This window comes from Misgurnus anguillicaudatus, chromosome 20, assembly GCF_027580225.2.
Source record: "Misgurnus anguillicaudatus chromosome 20, ASM2758022v2, whole genome shotgun sequence".
Lineage (NCBI taxonomy): Eukaryota > Metazoa > Chordata > Actinopteri > Cypriniformes > Cobitidae > Misgurnus > Misgurnus anguillicaudatus.
In genome coordinates, this window is record NC_073356.2 from 10,741,402 (window position 1) to 10,759,417 (window position 18,016).

At 39.9% G+C, this 18,016-nt stretch overlaps 1 protein-coding gene across 3 annotated transcripts; it reads left to right on the forward strand.

Annotated features, from left to right (window-relative positions):
• The first annotated feature begins 2,077 nt into the window (after positions 1-2,077).
• khdrbs1b (KH domain containing, RNA binding, signal transduction associated 1b) lies at positions 2,078-17,428 on the forward strand. 3 transcript variants are annotated; one of them, XR_008648148.2, is made up of 11 exons: positions 2,675-2,753; positions 4,533-4,654; positions 6,078-6,194; positions 6,323-6,469; positions 7,295-7,431; positions 7,543-7,753; positions 7,835-7,902; positions 8,167-8,225; positions 8,344-8,548; positions 10,548-10,613; positions 15,298-17,428. XR_008648148.2 is itself a non-coding variant. In XM_055219584.2 (9 exons), the coding sequence occupies exons 1-9, from the start codon at positions 2,316-2,318 to the stop codon at positions 8,463-8,465; spliced, it is 1,074 nt and encodes a 357-aa protein (XP_055075559.1). In that variant the 5' UTR covers positions 2,078-2,315; the 3' UTR covers positions 8,466-10,614. The 3 variants fall into 3 exon arrangements, 2 of the variants coding, with proteins under 2 accessions (XP_055075559.1, XP_055075558.1); XM_055219584.2 differs by lacking the exons at positions 2,675-2,753; positions 15,298-17,428 and adding an exon at positions 2,078-2,406 and having other exon boundaries at positions 8,344-10,614; XM_055219583.2 differs by lacking the exon at positions 15,298-17,428 and having other exon boundaries at positions 8,344-10,614.
• Positions 17,429-18,016: the final 588 nt, after the last annotated feature.

Consider the following 18,016-nt stretch of genomic DNA (forward strand, 5'->3'; position numbering starts at 1 on the left):
CAAGAAACGGTAATATAAAGTAACGGCTTTTCCGTCCATTGAGTTGTTATGACCTTCAAAGTAGCCGAAAGTTTTACCTGTCATTCTGGCCGCCCTCAAATCCGTGGCGGAAGAAGTAGTTCTCAAACAAAGAGGCTTTTAAAATAACTCCGTTGTTGTTTTCTAGTTTTCGTTTTTCAAACGTGTGCCGTCGAACTGTTGTATAAAAGCAATATCGCTCTCGGAGTCGTGTGATATAGCTCTATATCATCACGGCTGTGATTGCCTCCGGCACTCGGCCTGCGGCCTCGTGCCTCTGGCCTAATCACAGCCGTGATGATATAGAGCTATATCACACTCCTACTCGAGCGATATTGCTTAATTATCAGGGGTGTACAAAGACCTTTCATAATGAACCGTTATGTGTTTATTACCTTAGAACGAGACCTTTTTATCTACATCAAAGAGGGTCCCCTTACATGGAAGTCGCCATTTTCAACTTTTATTTTTATTTATGAAATGTATTGAAGTAAAAAGTATGACATTATAGATCGTAATGTAGTAAAGTAATACTCTAATAAAGTACAAATACTTGAAAAATGTACTTGAGTAAAGTAAAAATAATTCACTTCATACCTCTGAATTTACAGAACTTACATTTTGACATTTATTTAAAATTTACACAGATATCTTAACAGAAAATCTTTATTATACATCGACTAGTTGCACAAGGGGAAACTAATAATTTAGTTATTTGGCCAAGTGTGGTTAATTTAGATTGACAGATCAGTTGCCATAAATGATACATTAATATTTTTTATATTTTAACTTAGTTTGGCTAAATATCATCACACATTGATGGCTTGGAAAGTCTAAAAAACAGAACAAAGCCTGAAGGGCAATAATACAAGTTACCAGTGTTTTATTAACATTCATAAATGATGCACAGAGACAGAGCTTGGGAGACGAAGGAAGCAACGCATGCGAAAGCTGCTTGCCAAATACTCTTGTGAGTTTGAATAGTCTGACATGCACAAACAGAGCGTGTTAACCTTGAACGAGGCAGGTGGGAGAGGGGGCAGAGGGTACTGTTAGTGGTGCTAAAGGCCTAAGCAGGTGTGACAGCTTTGAAAGCTTTCACTTGGCCAAAAGGTTTTACTAGCCTTCTAGCTATGCTAAACCACAGCTGACCTCACCACTTGCCAGAGCTGACAAAGAGAAACTGTGTTCACACTCAGTAAAAGAGAGAAGTTAAATCCCAAGTCCAAGTGCAGAAGGATAATAACCAAATCTGGATTATAAGAAAATAATACAGTAGGCTATACACTGTTACAAATATTTTAGGGTTAAGTTATGGTTAGAGTTGGGTTACGGTTTTATTTACAAAAATGTTGTCCTTGGGTCAACACAATATATGTCAGCCACTTGGCAAAATTAGGTTGAACACCAAACGATGCGATACAAGAACCATTTGCATGGTATATGATTGCGTAAAGTGCTGTAACATGCGAAGAACCTTTCTAAAAAGGTAAAATTATCATTTTAATTTGGCCATATCCAATTGTTCCTTTTTTATCCAGAGGGGGGCAGCAGACATTGTAGTATCCTTCATGGCTCACTATAAGACCACAGACATGTATGCAAACCTTGGTGGATTTCTCCAAAATTTTAATTACTGACGTAATTTATTTATATTTGACAGCCTTGATGTACTGTTCATGATTTATACAAAAGCCCCCACGGAATTGTTTGTGTGACCATTTCAGCTTTGTTATCGTGTAAGAAACGTATAATTGACATATATTATCACATCTCCTACAAGGGCTTAAATTAAGTTTGCAAATGGAAAAAGATGCAACCCTGAAATGAAAAGAGTTTGTAAGAGACCTCGGCTAAATCTTTAAGCGTGTCTGAAATTTCGATGCGCTTATGACATCACAATCCCGCGAGAGCAATTCGAAAGAACCGCTTTCGAAACTGTCTCGCGGTACTGTGATGTCATAGGCCGATAGGTCTGCACCGCACCACATAAAGTCGAACACGTCTTTCACATAAAATAGGCGGTGCCATTCGGGATAAAGTCGTGACGTCACTTCCGTTCGCTTAAGCCATTCGCGCTCGCTCCTCTGGCTTTTGTTCATCGGTTTCCAACCGCACGCCTCATATCGGGGGATCGAAGCCACTGCGACTGAGCAAAACGCGCTCGTTAGAGGCAGCAACCACTCGTGTGTTCGTGTAAAGACGTCTCTTACCTCTCGCAGGACGTGGATACTGAACTAGTCTCACCAGTGGATTTTTGGTGCTCGATTCCTCATTAACTTATTCACAAACTAGACATGGAGAACGATAAATATCTCCCGCAGCTTATGGCGGAGCGAGACAGCCTGGACTCATCGTTCACACACGCCATGAAACTTCTGTCGGCAGGTAAAAACATCGATGTTGAAAAAGATATTCGGATAACTTTTTGGATATAGATAAGTTATGACGAAGAGAAACTGCGAAAATCATCCGTGATCGCTTACGGGACGGAGGGCGGCCGTTACAAAGTCTAGTCCCAGCACGCGCGGAGATTTGTATATTTATCGCGAGCCTGGCACGTGCAGCCATTAACGGACGTTTCTGTGTGCAGTTCGAGGGTTTTTTTTTTTGGAGACGAACTGCAGTTTTTGGGGTGATGTCGGTTCCTTGCACCGTTTTCCATTGTCTAATGTCGGCCGTAGTATTAGGTTTATCCCCCCATCTCCTGGGCAGCGGTCCCATTTCCGCTCTGGGTACAGTATGATCCGCGTGCTGAGTTAGCTTTATCGGCTATTGTGAATTTTGTACCGTAAAATGTTTTAGAAACTTTTCAGTCACGTTACAAAATGTGATGATTTAATTATTTTAGTGTAAAAATACCAAGTTTTATTTTTAAATAACCCGTCTAGGGAATGATCAAGACCGAATGCGTCACATACCGTGCAATGAAACCGTTAGGCGATATTCACTCGGTCATTGTTAATTGTATCAAAGGCGTCCTTGTCTGAGGGGGGCAACGTGGCGTTTCTTTGTACGCCTCGAGTCCTAGCCCGCACGCACTTTCTATGCTTTAGATCTGGAAAGGCTTGGAGTGAAACCAGACAGTATTTATCAAAAGAAACCAAAGACGGATGAATCTATAAAGTTTGAGATTTGTCGTAGTAATAAAAAACATGCCCCGGACAATATGTGCCTTTTGGTGTGGGAAGTGCTGAATCTGAGAACTAGGTTTTTTTTTTTTTGCTGAAGGAAATGTCTTTTCCTGGCCTCGTTTTGCACACATGTCTTATATCATCATCAGCCCAGTTGGAGTACTTTTTTTTACTGTAGGTCGTGGAGGGTCTAGAAGTAGATCGCGCCAATAATTTGACTTTGTGAATGTTATATATTGACTGTAGTCATGCAGAAGAAATACCTAAGTGGTTGAAACCTAAATTTGCCATGGTCTACAGTTACCAATAGCTGGAAAACGTAAGGCCTGTTATGGGAATTCAGAGTGGTTATAAAACTGATCAGATTGAATGGGCTCCTTAGTATTACTAGTAGTGAATGTGGTGCTGTGATCGCAGCTGTGCTGAGTTGACTCTCCTTGGTAGTATTGCAATAATTGATTCATAGCTGCACGTTGTCTACCAAAGTCTTTCATGCGAACAGACCTGGACAGATTATTTTTTATAGGCAAGATATACCTTTTGAGATGGACCAGAAATGGCTGTACATTTTGTAGTTTAACTTGTGTGTAAATGTTTAGAACAGATTCAGTTTGGCGGATCAAACATTTCCCCCCACTATCGGACATTATCAGATTGTTTAAAAGTAGCCGATGAGCATATCCTGTCAATCAAAACGGTTGGAAACGCATTAAAACGCATGCTGTGTGATTTTGCTCTTTTAGGATTTCATGACATCATTTAAAACGAGGGAAAAGCAAACGTGTCTATTGTTATCGGTAGATGTTATTCTAAGTAATCAGATAACAGTTTCGGTGTATCTCTGTTTGAAACACATTTGAGTCGTAAGCGCTCGACCCATTGAGCTACAGGTACACAGTGTTAGCAACGCAAAGGTCATACGTTTGAATCTCGAGGAACACTGTGGATCCAAGTTATGCATTTTATCATTAGAAAGCTTCGAATAAAAGCGTCTGCCAGTGCGTAATGTAAGTTAGGGCTGTGGTATTAATAAAAAAATTTGATTCAAACAATTGCAAAAAAAGGATAATCGAGGACCGATATGATTTAAAAGGCACCACTGCTTTGACACACGCAGCCTATTGCAACACTTACTTAATAAAAAGGTTGAAAAATGCATGTTTTCAAAGCCACTGAGCACTTGAGTTAAACAATCATGATTTATGATTTTTACCAAAATAATCGTGATTATGATTTGGCCCATTATCAAGCAGTAAATATATAACCCAATACCCACCCTCTAGTGTACAGTTTTTGCATTTTAATGAGTTTTTGTGATTGAATGGACCCTCTTTGAAATGAAGTCGCATTTAAGAACTTGTTTCTCATTGTGCCTTACAGAAATCGAGAAGGTTGAGAAAGGGGACACCGAAAAAGACCCGGAGAACTACTTGGACCTGTTCACAACGAAAAACATCAAACTCAAAGAAAGAGTTCTCATACCAGTCAAACAGTACCCTAAGGTGAGTATCTCGATTCTCATCAGGTTCGTGGAGGTCATGTGGGTTACCCGACCGCTCGTGTGCTCATAAGAGGCTTTTCAGGGGGCGGAGGGAAACCGCACCAAGAATTTGAAAGCGAAAAGTGGTCTTACAGGTTTATTTCAGGTTAAGAATTTCATTTTGTATTGGAAATGAGCCATTCGAGTGAAAAATGTCTGGGGGCTAATGTGTTTATGCGCTTTCGGCTGGTTGGTTGCCTGCTATTAGCTTGTGCCTATCAGAGACGCATTAACAATTTTTACAACCTTTGATTACCTCTGAAACGTTTGTAATGTCGTAAACAGGCTCAAGATATTCACTAAAATGTTTCTTTGCGCAAGTCCTGTAATAGTTTACAGTTCACACTTAAATGCTCGATGCATTCATGTTATATAATATAATCATGGACTATTAGAACATTGCTGTGTTGTTTTTTGTCCTTAAAGGGATAGTTCACCAAAAATGTGTCCTCATTAAATCACCCTCAAGTTGTTCCAAACTTTTATAAATTTCTTTGAAGCCATTTTGAAGAATGTTTGTAACCAAGCAGATCTAGGGCTCTGTTGCTTTTTATAGTCGGAAAAAACAACACAATGGACGTGATGGTGCCCCACATCTGTTCAGTTAATAACATTTTAAGGTTCAGGTTTGGAACAACTTGAAGGCGAATAAATTAATTTTTATTTTTATCCCGTGGTGTTGGCTTATGTAATGGGTAGATGAATTTAGATGCTATGTCTACTTTCCAAAATCCATTCTTGTTGTATGTGGTTGTATTGGTGTGTGTTTCTGTATGACCAGCCAAAAAGCCTTTTTCTTTTGAATGTTGAGCTAAACTAGACATACATTGAGATTGATGAACATATGAATAGCCTTGAGAAAACCATCCACAAATTTGTCTGTACAGATGCCAGACGCCTTAGGGGCAGAAAGTCTATGTAAGATAACTTATGACTTATGCCTCGACTCGCACCTGTCTACTTATACGGCTCCATACAGGTGTTTTCAATTCTGGACTCATCCAGCCTAACTACTGTTTGTTGCTACAACAGTAAACATTGGATTTTACCAATTTTTTTTTGAATGCCAGTCCTTGATGCTTTCAAAACCACGAAACCAGATGTTTTCTGTCGTCTCCCATATGTGATTTTCCTTCCCATCGTAGCTGAGCATCCTCATGTTTGAGCTCTCAAATCACCAAATGTAACGTCCTACTTTTGTTTTGAGCGAAGCGCGAATTCACCAAGTCTCCAGTCTTTGATCTGCTTCACGTTACATTTAATCTCATCCTGTTAGGGAAGATCAAAACTATTGAATTTTCAGACCTTAAAAACAAGTTCAGTCAAGCTAAGTGTAACACTCTGGATTTCTTTAGTGTTTAATGTTTATTTTTTTATTTGTGCAGTTTAACTTTGTTGGGAAGATCCTCGGACCACAGGGAAACACTATCAAGAGACTGCAGGAGGAGACGGGTGCAAAGATCTCGGTTCTTGGCAAAGGATCAATGAGGGACAAAACCAAGGTACACAGTTATTGATTTAATTTCTTTCAAAGCGTGCTTGTTGCAATGACTTTTTAGTTGGGTCTAAACTTGATGCTTTATCGCTGTACATGAACGAATCGTTAATTTGGAAACGTGTTGCCTTTTAGGAGGATGGCTTGAGGAAAAGCGGAGAGCCGAAATATTCCCATTTGTCGATGGAGCTTCATGTTTTCATTGAGGTCTTCGCTCCCGTTCCCGATGCATATCTGCGCATGGCACATGCCATGGGAGAGATCAAGAAGTTCCTGTTCCCTGTAAGTGCTCTCAGATCATCTCCTTTTGATCCACAGCATCCCAGAGATGTTCATTTAGTGTGCAGTGAAGTGCTGATATTGTGTTTTATCTTGTTTCTGTTGGATGTTTTATATATTCCTAATGGATCATTGTTTAACTCTGAATCGCCTGCGTTGTCGGATTATAACTCTATTTCTTTTGCCTGTGGCACAGATTAATATTTAATCTGATAAATCGCTTGTTTTCGAGTTTGCTCTCGCAGCTGAATGGTTTTGCAAAAATTGAGACTGTGCTTTTTCTGTTGTGAACGATCCTGTCCACTTTGTTAACAGCCTTGTATACAAGCTGTGAATGTCTGGGTTTCCTGTGTGCTCATGCATGTTACGGATGAGAATAGCTACATGGTCTCCATCATTGCTTACACATTTAAATTGATGCGTAGTCTGTGAAAACTAAGGTTGCATGGAAATTATCCAGCAATATATTGTGGCACGCAAATGAAAATGAGTTAGATGTTTAGAAGGCTAATGTTTGTATGCGATACAGTTTGTAAAAATGACCCAAAATGTACAAATAATTTCAAGTGAAATCCTTAAGTTTCCAACTTCCAGAGCTTTGCAACCCTAGTGAAAACCCATTTTTTTGTGATTTACCTTCTATGAAAAATATAACCTTGAAATCTTTAATATTGACTCTGTAAGAGATTTGAAATCAATGAGTAAAATTAAAATTTGAAGATCCTAATAACATCATTAGATTATGAGACTAGTCTGGATTACAAAGACAGGTCGTTAATGTTTCCAGTCATGCTCTGCTTCTCATTTTGCTGTCATTTTGTGATGCAGGACTTGATGGATGATATTTGCCAGGAGCAGTTTATGGAGATGAAATTTCTAAACGGAGGACAAGAACCTGGAGGCAGAGGTAGAGGAGGACCACCGGTCAGAGGCCGTGGAGCCCCTCCACCTTCCGGAGCACCCAGGTGCCCACATTTGCTTGATATATCCATCAAGATGGCTTTAGTTAGAGCTGGATACGCATCACTAAACCTGCTAGAGCACTTCCAGTCTAATGGAGTTTTTTTATGTCACAGGGGTCGTGGTATGCCCCCACGCGGAGCCGCTCGCGGTGGACCCCCTCGAGGCGCAGCTGTAAGGGGAGCTCCGGCAGGAAGAGGCGGACCTCCGACCCAACCGGCCAGAGGGGCTGCTGCTACCCGTGCCCGTCCACCTGCCCCTGCGGCACAGAGGATGGCCCCACCACCAGCCTCGCATCCTCCGGCCCAAGAGACATACGAAGAATATGTACGTTTCATTATCGGATTTAGCTGATACATAATTTGTTTAATGCCTGAATTGATTTTGAATCTATTCTGCTTTTTTCAGTCTTACGATGAGAACTACACAGAGGCGCCCTATGAATCCTATGACAGCTATTACACTCAGCCGCAGGCGTAAGTTAATTCTACATTAAAATGTTATTGTGACTATGCGTTTAGGCCAAGTTTTCCCTAAAAAGATTACTTTACTTATGATTATTTTAGTTTATGGAGGCTTTATGGAACCATTCCAGTGTCTTATAAAAGCAATCCCAAAGTATTCTTGGCTCAATGTGCAATTTTTGAAATTCAGGCCAATTTTCTTGCGGTTTTGAGAGTTGTGGGTTTGCGCTGCATTTTTTGGCATCGTGCATTTAGCATTGCGTATTGTTTTTCCAGAGAACCAGAATACTATGATTATGGGCACGGAGAAACGCAGGAGGGGTATGAAAGCTACGGTAAGGTTTTATTCTTGCATTATTATTAGGTGAACCCTGTTTGGCTTGTTCTTTAGTCAGCTAAGCTTTTGGCTTGATGTTATCTCCACACTTTCTGTTTGTGTGTTTGCACCTTCAGCTCAGGATGACTGGAACGGGACACAGCGCACCGCAGCCGCCCCCGCCGCCGGCGGTGGAAAAGCTCCACCTCAGAGACAGACCAAGCCCGGATACAGGGAGCATCCCTATGGACGATACTAAGTCTGACTTGCCGAACGTCACCCGACACGTCGCCATGACAACTGTCTCCCATGGCAGCTCACGCTTTAAGCTACCCGACAAAAGTAATTGTCAGTTTGTTTTTAGGTTTTTGTTTTTCGGACTTTTTCAAAGACAACTCAACAAATCGGCATTTGCCTCAAGAACCGACAGAACGATTAGAAGGGATAGATTTTAAACATGGCTGTTTTGTTTCTTTTTGCCGATATCTTTTCCTCTGCTCATACACCTGCCCTTGCTTTTTTGCATTTGTCGTTGGTAAAAGTTTATGTTCCAATGGATATGGAAAAAAGTATTTAGTTTAAAGGTAAAGCCTAACAACTGTACAGTCATTTTCTATGTGTCCCAGGACACCACTTAAGTTCTTCAACTTGTGTTACGTAAAAAAACAGGTGCAGTTGCAGATTCCCATGTAGGCTACATTTCAAAATTCTGTTTTAATAGTAGCGTATCAAAAAGACCCTTAAACGTAATGTCTGTTTTGTAATAAGGACTATAAATTTTATTTAAAGGAAAAATGTCTTTAATCCTGCTTTCGACACCTGTTGATTATTCCTCATTTGATTTAAATAGTCTTAAAAGCTGTAAATTAAGATTTAGCTTTCAATATTTTTCCTTGTACTTTTTTTAGAGTTTTGAAATATAGCCCAGTTAGACGCTGTCGAGATGGACTGTCCTCAAATCCTTAATTTGTTAAAATAACATCATGTTACTCTTCGAAACTGTTATGTAGAATAACACATGTTTGGCTACTTATCTGTTTAAAAGGCAAACAAATATTTCAAATGCGTCAGATTACAATGGATGTCACCATGCTACAGTATATAAACTGCATGCACAAACTGCTTAAAAAAAAGAAGAAAAGGATTTGGGCAACAATCTCCACAAGGGTCATCTCTTTCTTATGTAAAGGGATACTGCAGCTAAAACCAAGTCACATTGTACATAGTTAAAAAATAAAGAAAAAAAACCAACCCACATCCAAATTGTACTTTACTGCCATTTAGTATTTGTATCCTCTCCATAAAATGCAGAATGACATGTGTAAGCTTGCCTAAATAGGTAACTAAATCTGTCCAAAACATGTTTTGCAGAAGTTGTCAATAAAGCCTAGTTTGTTTTTTATGAAACTTTAACCTGGTTTATTTTTCTTTGTCATCATAAAAGCTGAAATGGCCTTTTAAATAACTCATAACCTCCGGTTACGGCTTTTCTTCCTCTTCAAAAACAGATTTTAAATTTAAACTACAATGCATGTAGTCTGAAGACGTAAACGGCACTAAAGGAGTCTGTTTAAAGTGTTTGATTTGACAATTAAAAGCACACCTTTAATGTTTCTCTCTCTTTTTATACTTAAAAAGGACCCTAGAGGTAAGACCTGTGCTCTTTAAAATAACCTGGATAGCTTCCTAATGTCTATAGAGAGAGCTAAAGCATTCGATGCTGGGTATGTATTAAACTTTTCTTGAATGACATTTTATTTTTGGTCTTACTCAGAATGGGACATGTATTGACTAGACTGAACTAACTTGAATTTAAAAGTGGGACCGTATATATTTGTCAAGTCTGATGCAAAGGCTGCTTATAGTAAAGAGGGCAGGAGAGGACTGTTAAACTGTTAAGTGCAGCATTGTAAAGGTAAACCTAACCCTAAATTTGTAAGTTGCTAGTATGTACTATTATTCACTTAAAACTTTAAAAGATTCAGTCGTTTAAAAATTAAAAGTAAAAAACACAATTCTACCAACACGCAGTAATAGTTTGCTTTAAAATATTTGTCTGCTAACCTTCTAGACCAGACTTGTAATGCAACTCATGCTAAAAGGGTTCAGTATCAAATCATCTGTATTTGTAATGCTGCTCCTGTTTTTTCTTTTGCAAAAGCAGTGTGATTGTGTAACGTACTCGGAAAAACACAAATGTCCTGACGAGGGAAAAAATTACAAGGGAAAGCTTGAGTTGCATGACTCAAACTTTGCAGATTGCATGTGCTTTTGTTTAATACTATATACTTCATCCAAGCCATGTTTGACTGTTTGCTCATAACTTTCTCTGTTCCCTCAGGATCCGGCGCCCAGCCCTTCCTGGAAATGAAATTGGTTTTAACAAGGACGTGAGACCTCTGGCCAGGTCAGTTATTTTTCTCACCCGAAATATTGCAGATATTCATGGAAACTAACGGTACGTTCACACGGGGCAAAAGCGTTAACGCTTAACAAGAAGACTTGTCTGAAGCGTGGTCAAAAGCCAATCACAGTGGCCGCAACACATGCTCCGGTCTTGCATAAATGTAATTGGCTGGCTGGTGCAAGGTTATTTGCATAAGGCGAGCTGATTGGCTGAAGCACGCATTGACACTTGAAAAGTTGAGAAGTGTTCAACTTCTGTCGCCAGCAACGGCAGCGACGTTGACGGATCCACAATTCAGTTCAGCAACGCATTACGTCACCCATAAAAAGTACACGAGAAGCGTTACCACTAATGTCTCTGTGTGAATGTACCGTCAGGTTTGTGAATCTGTATCGTTTAGGGGCAGTTTCCCAAACAGGGTTTAGATTAAAGGAATAGTCTACTCATTTTCAATATTAAAATGTTATTACCTTAACTAAGAATTGTTGATACATCCCTCTATCATCTGTGTGCGTGCACGTAAGCGCTGGAGCGCGCTGCGACGCTTCGATAGCATTTAGCTTAGCCCCATTCATTCAATAGTACCATTTAGAGATAAAGTTAGAAGTGACCAAACACATCAACATTTTTCCTATTTAAGACGAGTAGTTACACAAGCAAGTACTTCGACTCGCCTGAAAAGTCCGCTCCCCTTCTCACTCTCATAATGGGAGAGGGAGGGTGTTACTGCGCCGAGTCGAAGTTCTCCCAAAAGTGTTATTACGCCATAAAATGTAGCTCCTCTTTTAAATCCGCTTAGAAAAGCGCTATGTTTTATTTTGTACCACCAAACTTGCTCGTATAACTACTCGTCTTAAATAGGAAAAACGTTGATGTGTTTGGTCACTTCTAACTTTATCTCTAAATGGTACCATTGAATGAATGGGGCTAAGCTAAATGCCATCGAAGCGTCGCAGCGCGCTCCAGCACCCACGCGCACGCACACAGACGACAGAGGGATGCATCAACAATTCCTAGTCAAGGTAACAACACTATTATCAATATTGAAAATGAGTAGACTATTCCTTTAATCCAGGTCTAAAGTTTAATTTATAGTCGTCAAATTTTACCAATCCGTCCATTCTACGCAGACCGCAAGCGCTGTGATTGGTCTACTAAAACCCCTCTTGACAAGTCAAAAAAATCTGCATCGCATTTTTTCATAGGCACTGTAAGGACAAGAGCCAAGTTGAGGAGTGATTTATGTGAATGTTGATTCATACCAAAATGCTTTTTTGCATAGTTGTGTGTGACACATGAAAACGTCTCTGGTTCGTATATAACTGTTATTCCCTGGGGAGGGAACGAGTTGCTGCGTCAGGGAAATTTCTCTTTTTTTCATCCAAGTCATTTTTAGTTTCTATTTATCAAAATGTAATCTTTCTATACCAAAATAATCCACACCCGCAGTGTAACGGCACTCCGCTTCGTTTTGTGCCGCATTGCCACCTTGGGTGTGCATTTTTTCGAATAATTCAAAATTATTCCTTACGAATAAAGCATAAAAATACATTGGTCAGATACATTCAACTGTACCTGTTAACTAAGGCATACATGCCAGGAAACTGTACATTTTAAGATGTTTTTCCATACATTCTAGGTCATGGAAATTTAGCTTTTTGGTCATTTAAGGTCTGGTAAATATCATGGAATTTGACATCTGGCTTAGAGTGGGAACCACGATGCATAGCCTACGGCGTTGAGGCTACGCCCTAAGACCCATGCACAACTATAATGATCTCTTAACTCTTTTCCTGCCAGCATTTTTTTTTAAGTTGCCAGTCAATGCCAGCATTTTTCATGATTTTCACAAAAGTTTAATGCCTTCCAGAAAATGTTTTGCTTAAAATATATAAACATATAATATATCAAATGAAAGAACAGACCCTCTGCTTTCAAACAAAAAAAAAATTCATCCTACCTTCATTAGTTCTCTTTTTATCACCTCTCAAATATGGGTAGGTTTCTTCATAAACACCAAATTTTGAGCAAAAAGCTGACAATTCCAATTTTGTGAAGGACTTTTGATAGAGATCAGATGCAGAGCGATCTTTAAAACATACCTGAAGTTCTTTCTCTTTCACGTGATAGGTGATGGATAATAGCGTGGTGGATAATACCGGGTTTTGCGGAAATTCTCGTCATTGGCAGGGAAGCGTTTTCTCTTAATTGACGAGATAACTGGTCAATGGCGGAGAAAGAGTTTTGAGAAACGCTTTGGAAAAGTGATTTGGGCAGAGTACCAAAACACACTTGTAGCCAATCAGCAGTAAGGGGGGTGTCTACTAACTGACATCATTGCCTGGGTTGTGTATGTGTGGGGCAGGTCTATAAAAAGAAGGTTCAGATTCTATTGGGGTAGTGGCGTGTTTGTTTAGGTGATTTTAAATGTCACTGGCTTTCAGAGATTGTCCACCCGCCTTTAACTCGTAGTTATATTAGGACATACTTTTTACTGATGTGCATATTAAAAAAAATAAATAAAAAAACACTGATATATGTTAAGATCAGTACAAGACGTTTTTAAATTAAGGCTGCTTAAACATTCATTTTACTCTGGGACTTGGATAAGCCCTCTCCGAGAAACCACCCCTTAGTGTTTTCTGAAATATATTTACAGGCATGAAAATCCCTCACCTTTCGGCGAAATTCACTGTTTTGAAGCCAAAAGGGGTGACCCATGTGAATCGTGTAGATTTGATGAGAAGAAATTTTTGGGGGGAGGGGGAATGCGCGCGTTATTTGTTTACGCGCCCTTCGTCGTCATCCAACATGCATCCCAGACATTTTATTTGTTCGAGTTCATGCCGCGCTGCAAAAACCGACAGGCAGGTGACATTAAAGTACCACGACTCCGAGAGTGAATCAAGAAGTCATAACGACTCTGCTTTCGACCCGCTCTCGCGCAACTGTGATGTCATCCGCCTTTTCTGTGTATTTCATCATATGCTTCACATGCAAAGAAAAAAAAAATTCATAGAGCGACTGCATTCGGGATGTAAAGTCAAAACTATGACTGTAGAATTCTAAGGCGTCAATCAATTAAAACATATATACACAGACCGACACTGCAAAGTGACTTGAAGATTTTTTTATTGGAATGGATGGGAATTAATGATGGACATACTCTTGCTTGTAAGTCACATGGTCTAACGTTACTAGTCTACTTCTGTAAAAACGTAAATGTAAATGTGGTCAAACTGCTAAATATTGCATGAAATGCTGTTAATAAGAACATACTGCACATTATTTCAAATGTATGTGCGGTCGCGACTCGCACTCGGTGCGACGCGCTCGTTTTTTTCCAGGTATTTCAAAAACATTTTAACTTTTCAGAATGACAAGCGCAGCGTGCAGGTTATGTGACAATAACCTACGTGTCTAGTGTTTTCCACGTGTTTTTAGGCACGACATGTGAATGGCCCCTAAAACATGAAAAAATATAAAATATTTATCGCAACTCAAATCGTCATCGCAACATTAAACAATGTCATCGCACATCGCAACTTTTCCTCACATCGTTCAGCCCTAGTCCATGCACTGAAACGCGTGTTTCAAAAATCACGCAAATACATAATTTCTTTGGGCTTGACAGGAGATATACGCACACATCTTGTAATACCACAAGTATTCTCATAAAAACAGTCGTTTATTATAAGTGAGTGAGTTGTTTATATGTGTCAGTGTATAGATCAGCGCTTTTCCGGTGTTAAAGGGACAGTTCCTCTTATAAGAAATGTTTGAGTCATTATGTTAATCAAACTACGTAAGACAAAAGGAAAATCACCTTTATAGCTTTAAAAAGATCAATTATATTTAATTTATAGAAACAGTGTTATATTAATTTGATACTGTTTCTCTGCCTAGATCTTACTTTATTTGTAACTTTGTTCTTTTCTATTTTATATGCTTATAATTTCTTGAGTTGTTCTTATTGTATTTTCCCACATCACTTTTTTGCTGAACTGAAAATTATTCAACCCATGCATAAAAAAACCATAATGTAATTCATTTAACCAGTACTATATTGTAAAATTACGTAATTTTAAATTATATGTAGGACTTCAGGCCTATTCCAAGGCTAACTTAAAATTGTATGGCAGATGTAAAATAGTAAGGGGAATGCTACTTGTTACAGCTTTCCAGATTTATCAACCCATTTAATTAAACATGGTTCCTGTTACTAGCCAAATGTTTACATTTGAAATTTACAATCTAAATTGTCCGTCAGAAATAAATAATTGAAATAATGGTCATAATGTATTTTTTAGCTTATGTTATGCTTATGGTGTTATGTTATTTTGTTTCTGTGTGGATGTTGGGTTCCTTCCTTCTTTTTTTGTTCTTGGCCAATCACATGCCTGAGGAATAAACAAGTTAAGTTACAGCATGTCCCCTAATGAGGCCTTAATATTTATTTTGGGGGTCCCCCACCTCACCTCCCCATCATAGGCCACGTCGCCCTTCGAGCACCCTTCTCACCTTTTTCACCCCTGACCCGTTTTCATGCCTGTATTTATATTGCATACTCACTAATTGCTGATAGCTCATGTGGTCTAATGTTGTAAATGGATTGTCTAAAATTTGGATTTCTATGCACTTCCTAACTGCTTGCTCTTCTAATTGACCTGCGATTCTCCCACAGGAAAAGACAAGTGCCGAATGTAAGAGCAATCTTACCTTTGAGCACCAGAAGTCCTTATGCAACTATGGACACGGCATCTGAAACCAGAGGGTCTGATGTGTTTCTTCTGAAGAGACCGGAGGTGAAACGCCAGAATTCGTAAACCGGACTTCCGGTCAGCATACCCGTCAAAGCCCAACCTTTACTCTGGGTTAAATTGGACGAATCTTTGGGTTCTTTCTGTCTGGTGTTATGTATAAAGGATGATCTGCACTTCCCGGCATTTCTAATGTTCACCATATCAGCATGGTTAACTTAAAAATTTCGTCTTTAAATACTGACCTTGTGTGCTTATATTAGCCAAGAAAGGGTTTAAAAATTCTGTCTGGTCTTTCTAGACGTCTATCTCAGACGAGCTCCGCAGTGCTTTTTCTGCAAGACAAAGCGTGTCTTCCCCGACACGCTCATAGGAACGTACGTGCTAATTTGGAGCTGACCGGCCTGTATCTGTTAGCACAAACGTTGTGTTTTAATTGGCAGGGTATCTCATAAGAAGATATGTTTCAATGGCTTTATTTCACTACAGCCGTCACAAAGCTCTGGGATTTAGCTGCTGATCTAATTTATACTAACATTTTACTAGGTAGTTATTTCATGACCTAATTGAGTTTCACACAAGCTGTTTTTCGTTCCTCGTTACGTAAAGGGCCAAATTTGGCACTGAATGCATGAGCGCATGTGTATGCGCCGCCGTCGGTATAAATCCACCGAGCTTCCCTGTGACTCGGATCTTTTACTCATTTTTTCCCCCGGCTCATGCTGGATTCAGATTCGTCATTCTGACCAATTACTGGCGATGACAGCGTGTCTGTCCCCCTGCAGAGCCGGTGCTGGTTGCTGACGGGCTAACAGGGCTCTGCCTTATTGCATTAGACACAAATCAGTCCTCTGCACCGATTTTAATAAGCATCCGCTAGCAGTCAAGTGACATTGAACAATTGGTAATGGCTGCCCAGCGGTAAGGAGGTTGACCAGCGAGTACGCAGGCATAACGTAATGAGAAATCTCAAAAGCGGAATTATTTAATTTATTTCCCAGACAGATGCTGTGGGCAAAAAACCCCCAGAGATCTTCCTGGAACAGAATATTTAAGCCAAATAGCTGCGGTTAATGGGTTTATATTTACGTATTCATGGTTATGTGTATGTACCCATGACCTACAGCTGCGGGAAATTCTTAGGTGGTTATCGAAAGGCATGTGTGACCTAAACTAATCTAAAAACCAGGGGCTTGCTTTTTCCTCCTAACACACATTATGCATGCTAAAAACAGGAAGCATGGTTTGGTAAATGCAGATTCACACTTTTGCACCACATACGCTGTCCGCCTCAGTTTCTTGCATGCCTATTTTGTTCGTTTCACACCTAACATTGCATGCGCTCCGGGGAGCCGGGGGTTTCGAGTGCACGGGAAGTGGCTCTAACAGCTTCGCGACTGTTTCTGGCTCAAGTCCTGGAGAAATGGTGGACGCCGGCCACCTTTCACAGTGAGAATGTGCCGGTAATAAGTAAGCCTCCAAACGGTTTCTTCCTCGGTGCGCCGTGATGAAAATGAATTGAATCTGTCCGTGTGGAATCTGGCACGAGTAATCCGTAGCCCTCCAGGACAAGAGTTGGACACGTCCACCTTGACCGTTGCCGTGGTAACATTCCATTGCATGTTTCTCAACACTCGCATAAATGAATGCACACAATACAAGGCGGGAATATCATGGGGATTGCTCGGGATTTGCGATGGAATAGCTGTGCCAGGAGTAGTCTGTATTGTCTTTTGTTGTTTTAAAGAGATTTATGAGCTTGTAGTCGCCTGATTTGAACACATGAATCACTGAAGTTGGCCTTTTTCTTAATAGAGGAGTTTTTTGGGGGATGAGAAACAAATCTGTGACACTAAGGAGAACTGAGACCAGAATTTCGGTTCACATTTGCAAGTGAACACAAACTTATTTGTCATCTTTTTGGAAGTCAGTGCAACCAAGAGAGCAAGTTTACATGGCCAGGAAGTAACTACATGACTAAATAAAGAATGCTAACTAGCTTAATAGGTTTTGATGTGTTTCTTACTGTTAAAATAATAAAAGATTTAAATGCAAGCTGTGGTTTTCTGTCTTCTTTTTTTTAATGCACACCTAGATGTTATAAGGTTATTACTGGTTATATTTTGACCAAAAAAAGCATAATATACTGCATTTAAATGATATAACACTTACCCCATAGACGTGCATTGATGTTACCGAGTAGTAAACAGTGTTTGCCCTGCAGTGAAACTGGGTGCTGTGCTAAGGCACTGTGAAACCATCGATGGTAAATAAGACACTGGCATCATGCGGCCCTCATGAATAATTAAACGATCCCATTTAGACTCGAATACTGCATAGCGAGAAAGCACTTTCACGGGATGTGCGATTCGAAACTATGTTTAGATCAAACCTTGATACAAGTGAGCCCGCTGAGCAGTTGTGGTGTTTTAATGGAATGTGTGTTTAATACGAGTAGGCTCGGATATCTTGCGTAAGAGCGAATGAGAATCAATAAGACTTGTGGGCTGCTGTGCAGTTTGAAGGAAAGTGGGCGCCAGTGTGCCCTTAAACAAGTATTTAGATCTACAGGATGTATCAGGTCTTCATAGTGTAAAACTTGAGGTCTTGCTATGCATCCAGATGTATGAGTGTTTGTAGAGG

Excerpts from the sequence above, each read along its gene's own strand:
- khdrbs1b (XM_055219584.2), top strand. The coding sequence starts at position 2,316 with ATGGAGAACGATAAATATCTCCCGCAGCTTATGGCGGAGCGAGACAGC. Across the intron at positions 2,407-4,532 it reads CATGAAACTTCTGTCGGCAG|AAATCGAGAAGGTTGAGAAA; the intron begins GTAAAAACATCG and ends TGTGCCTTACAG. Across the intron at positions 4,655-6,077 it reads CAGTCAAACAGTACCCTAAG|TTTAACTTTGTTGGGAAGAT; the intron begins GTGAGTATCTCG and ends TTATTTGTGCAG.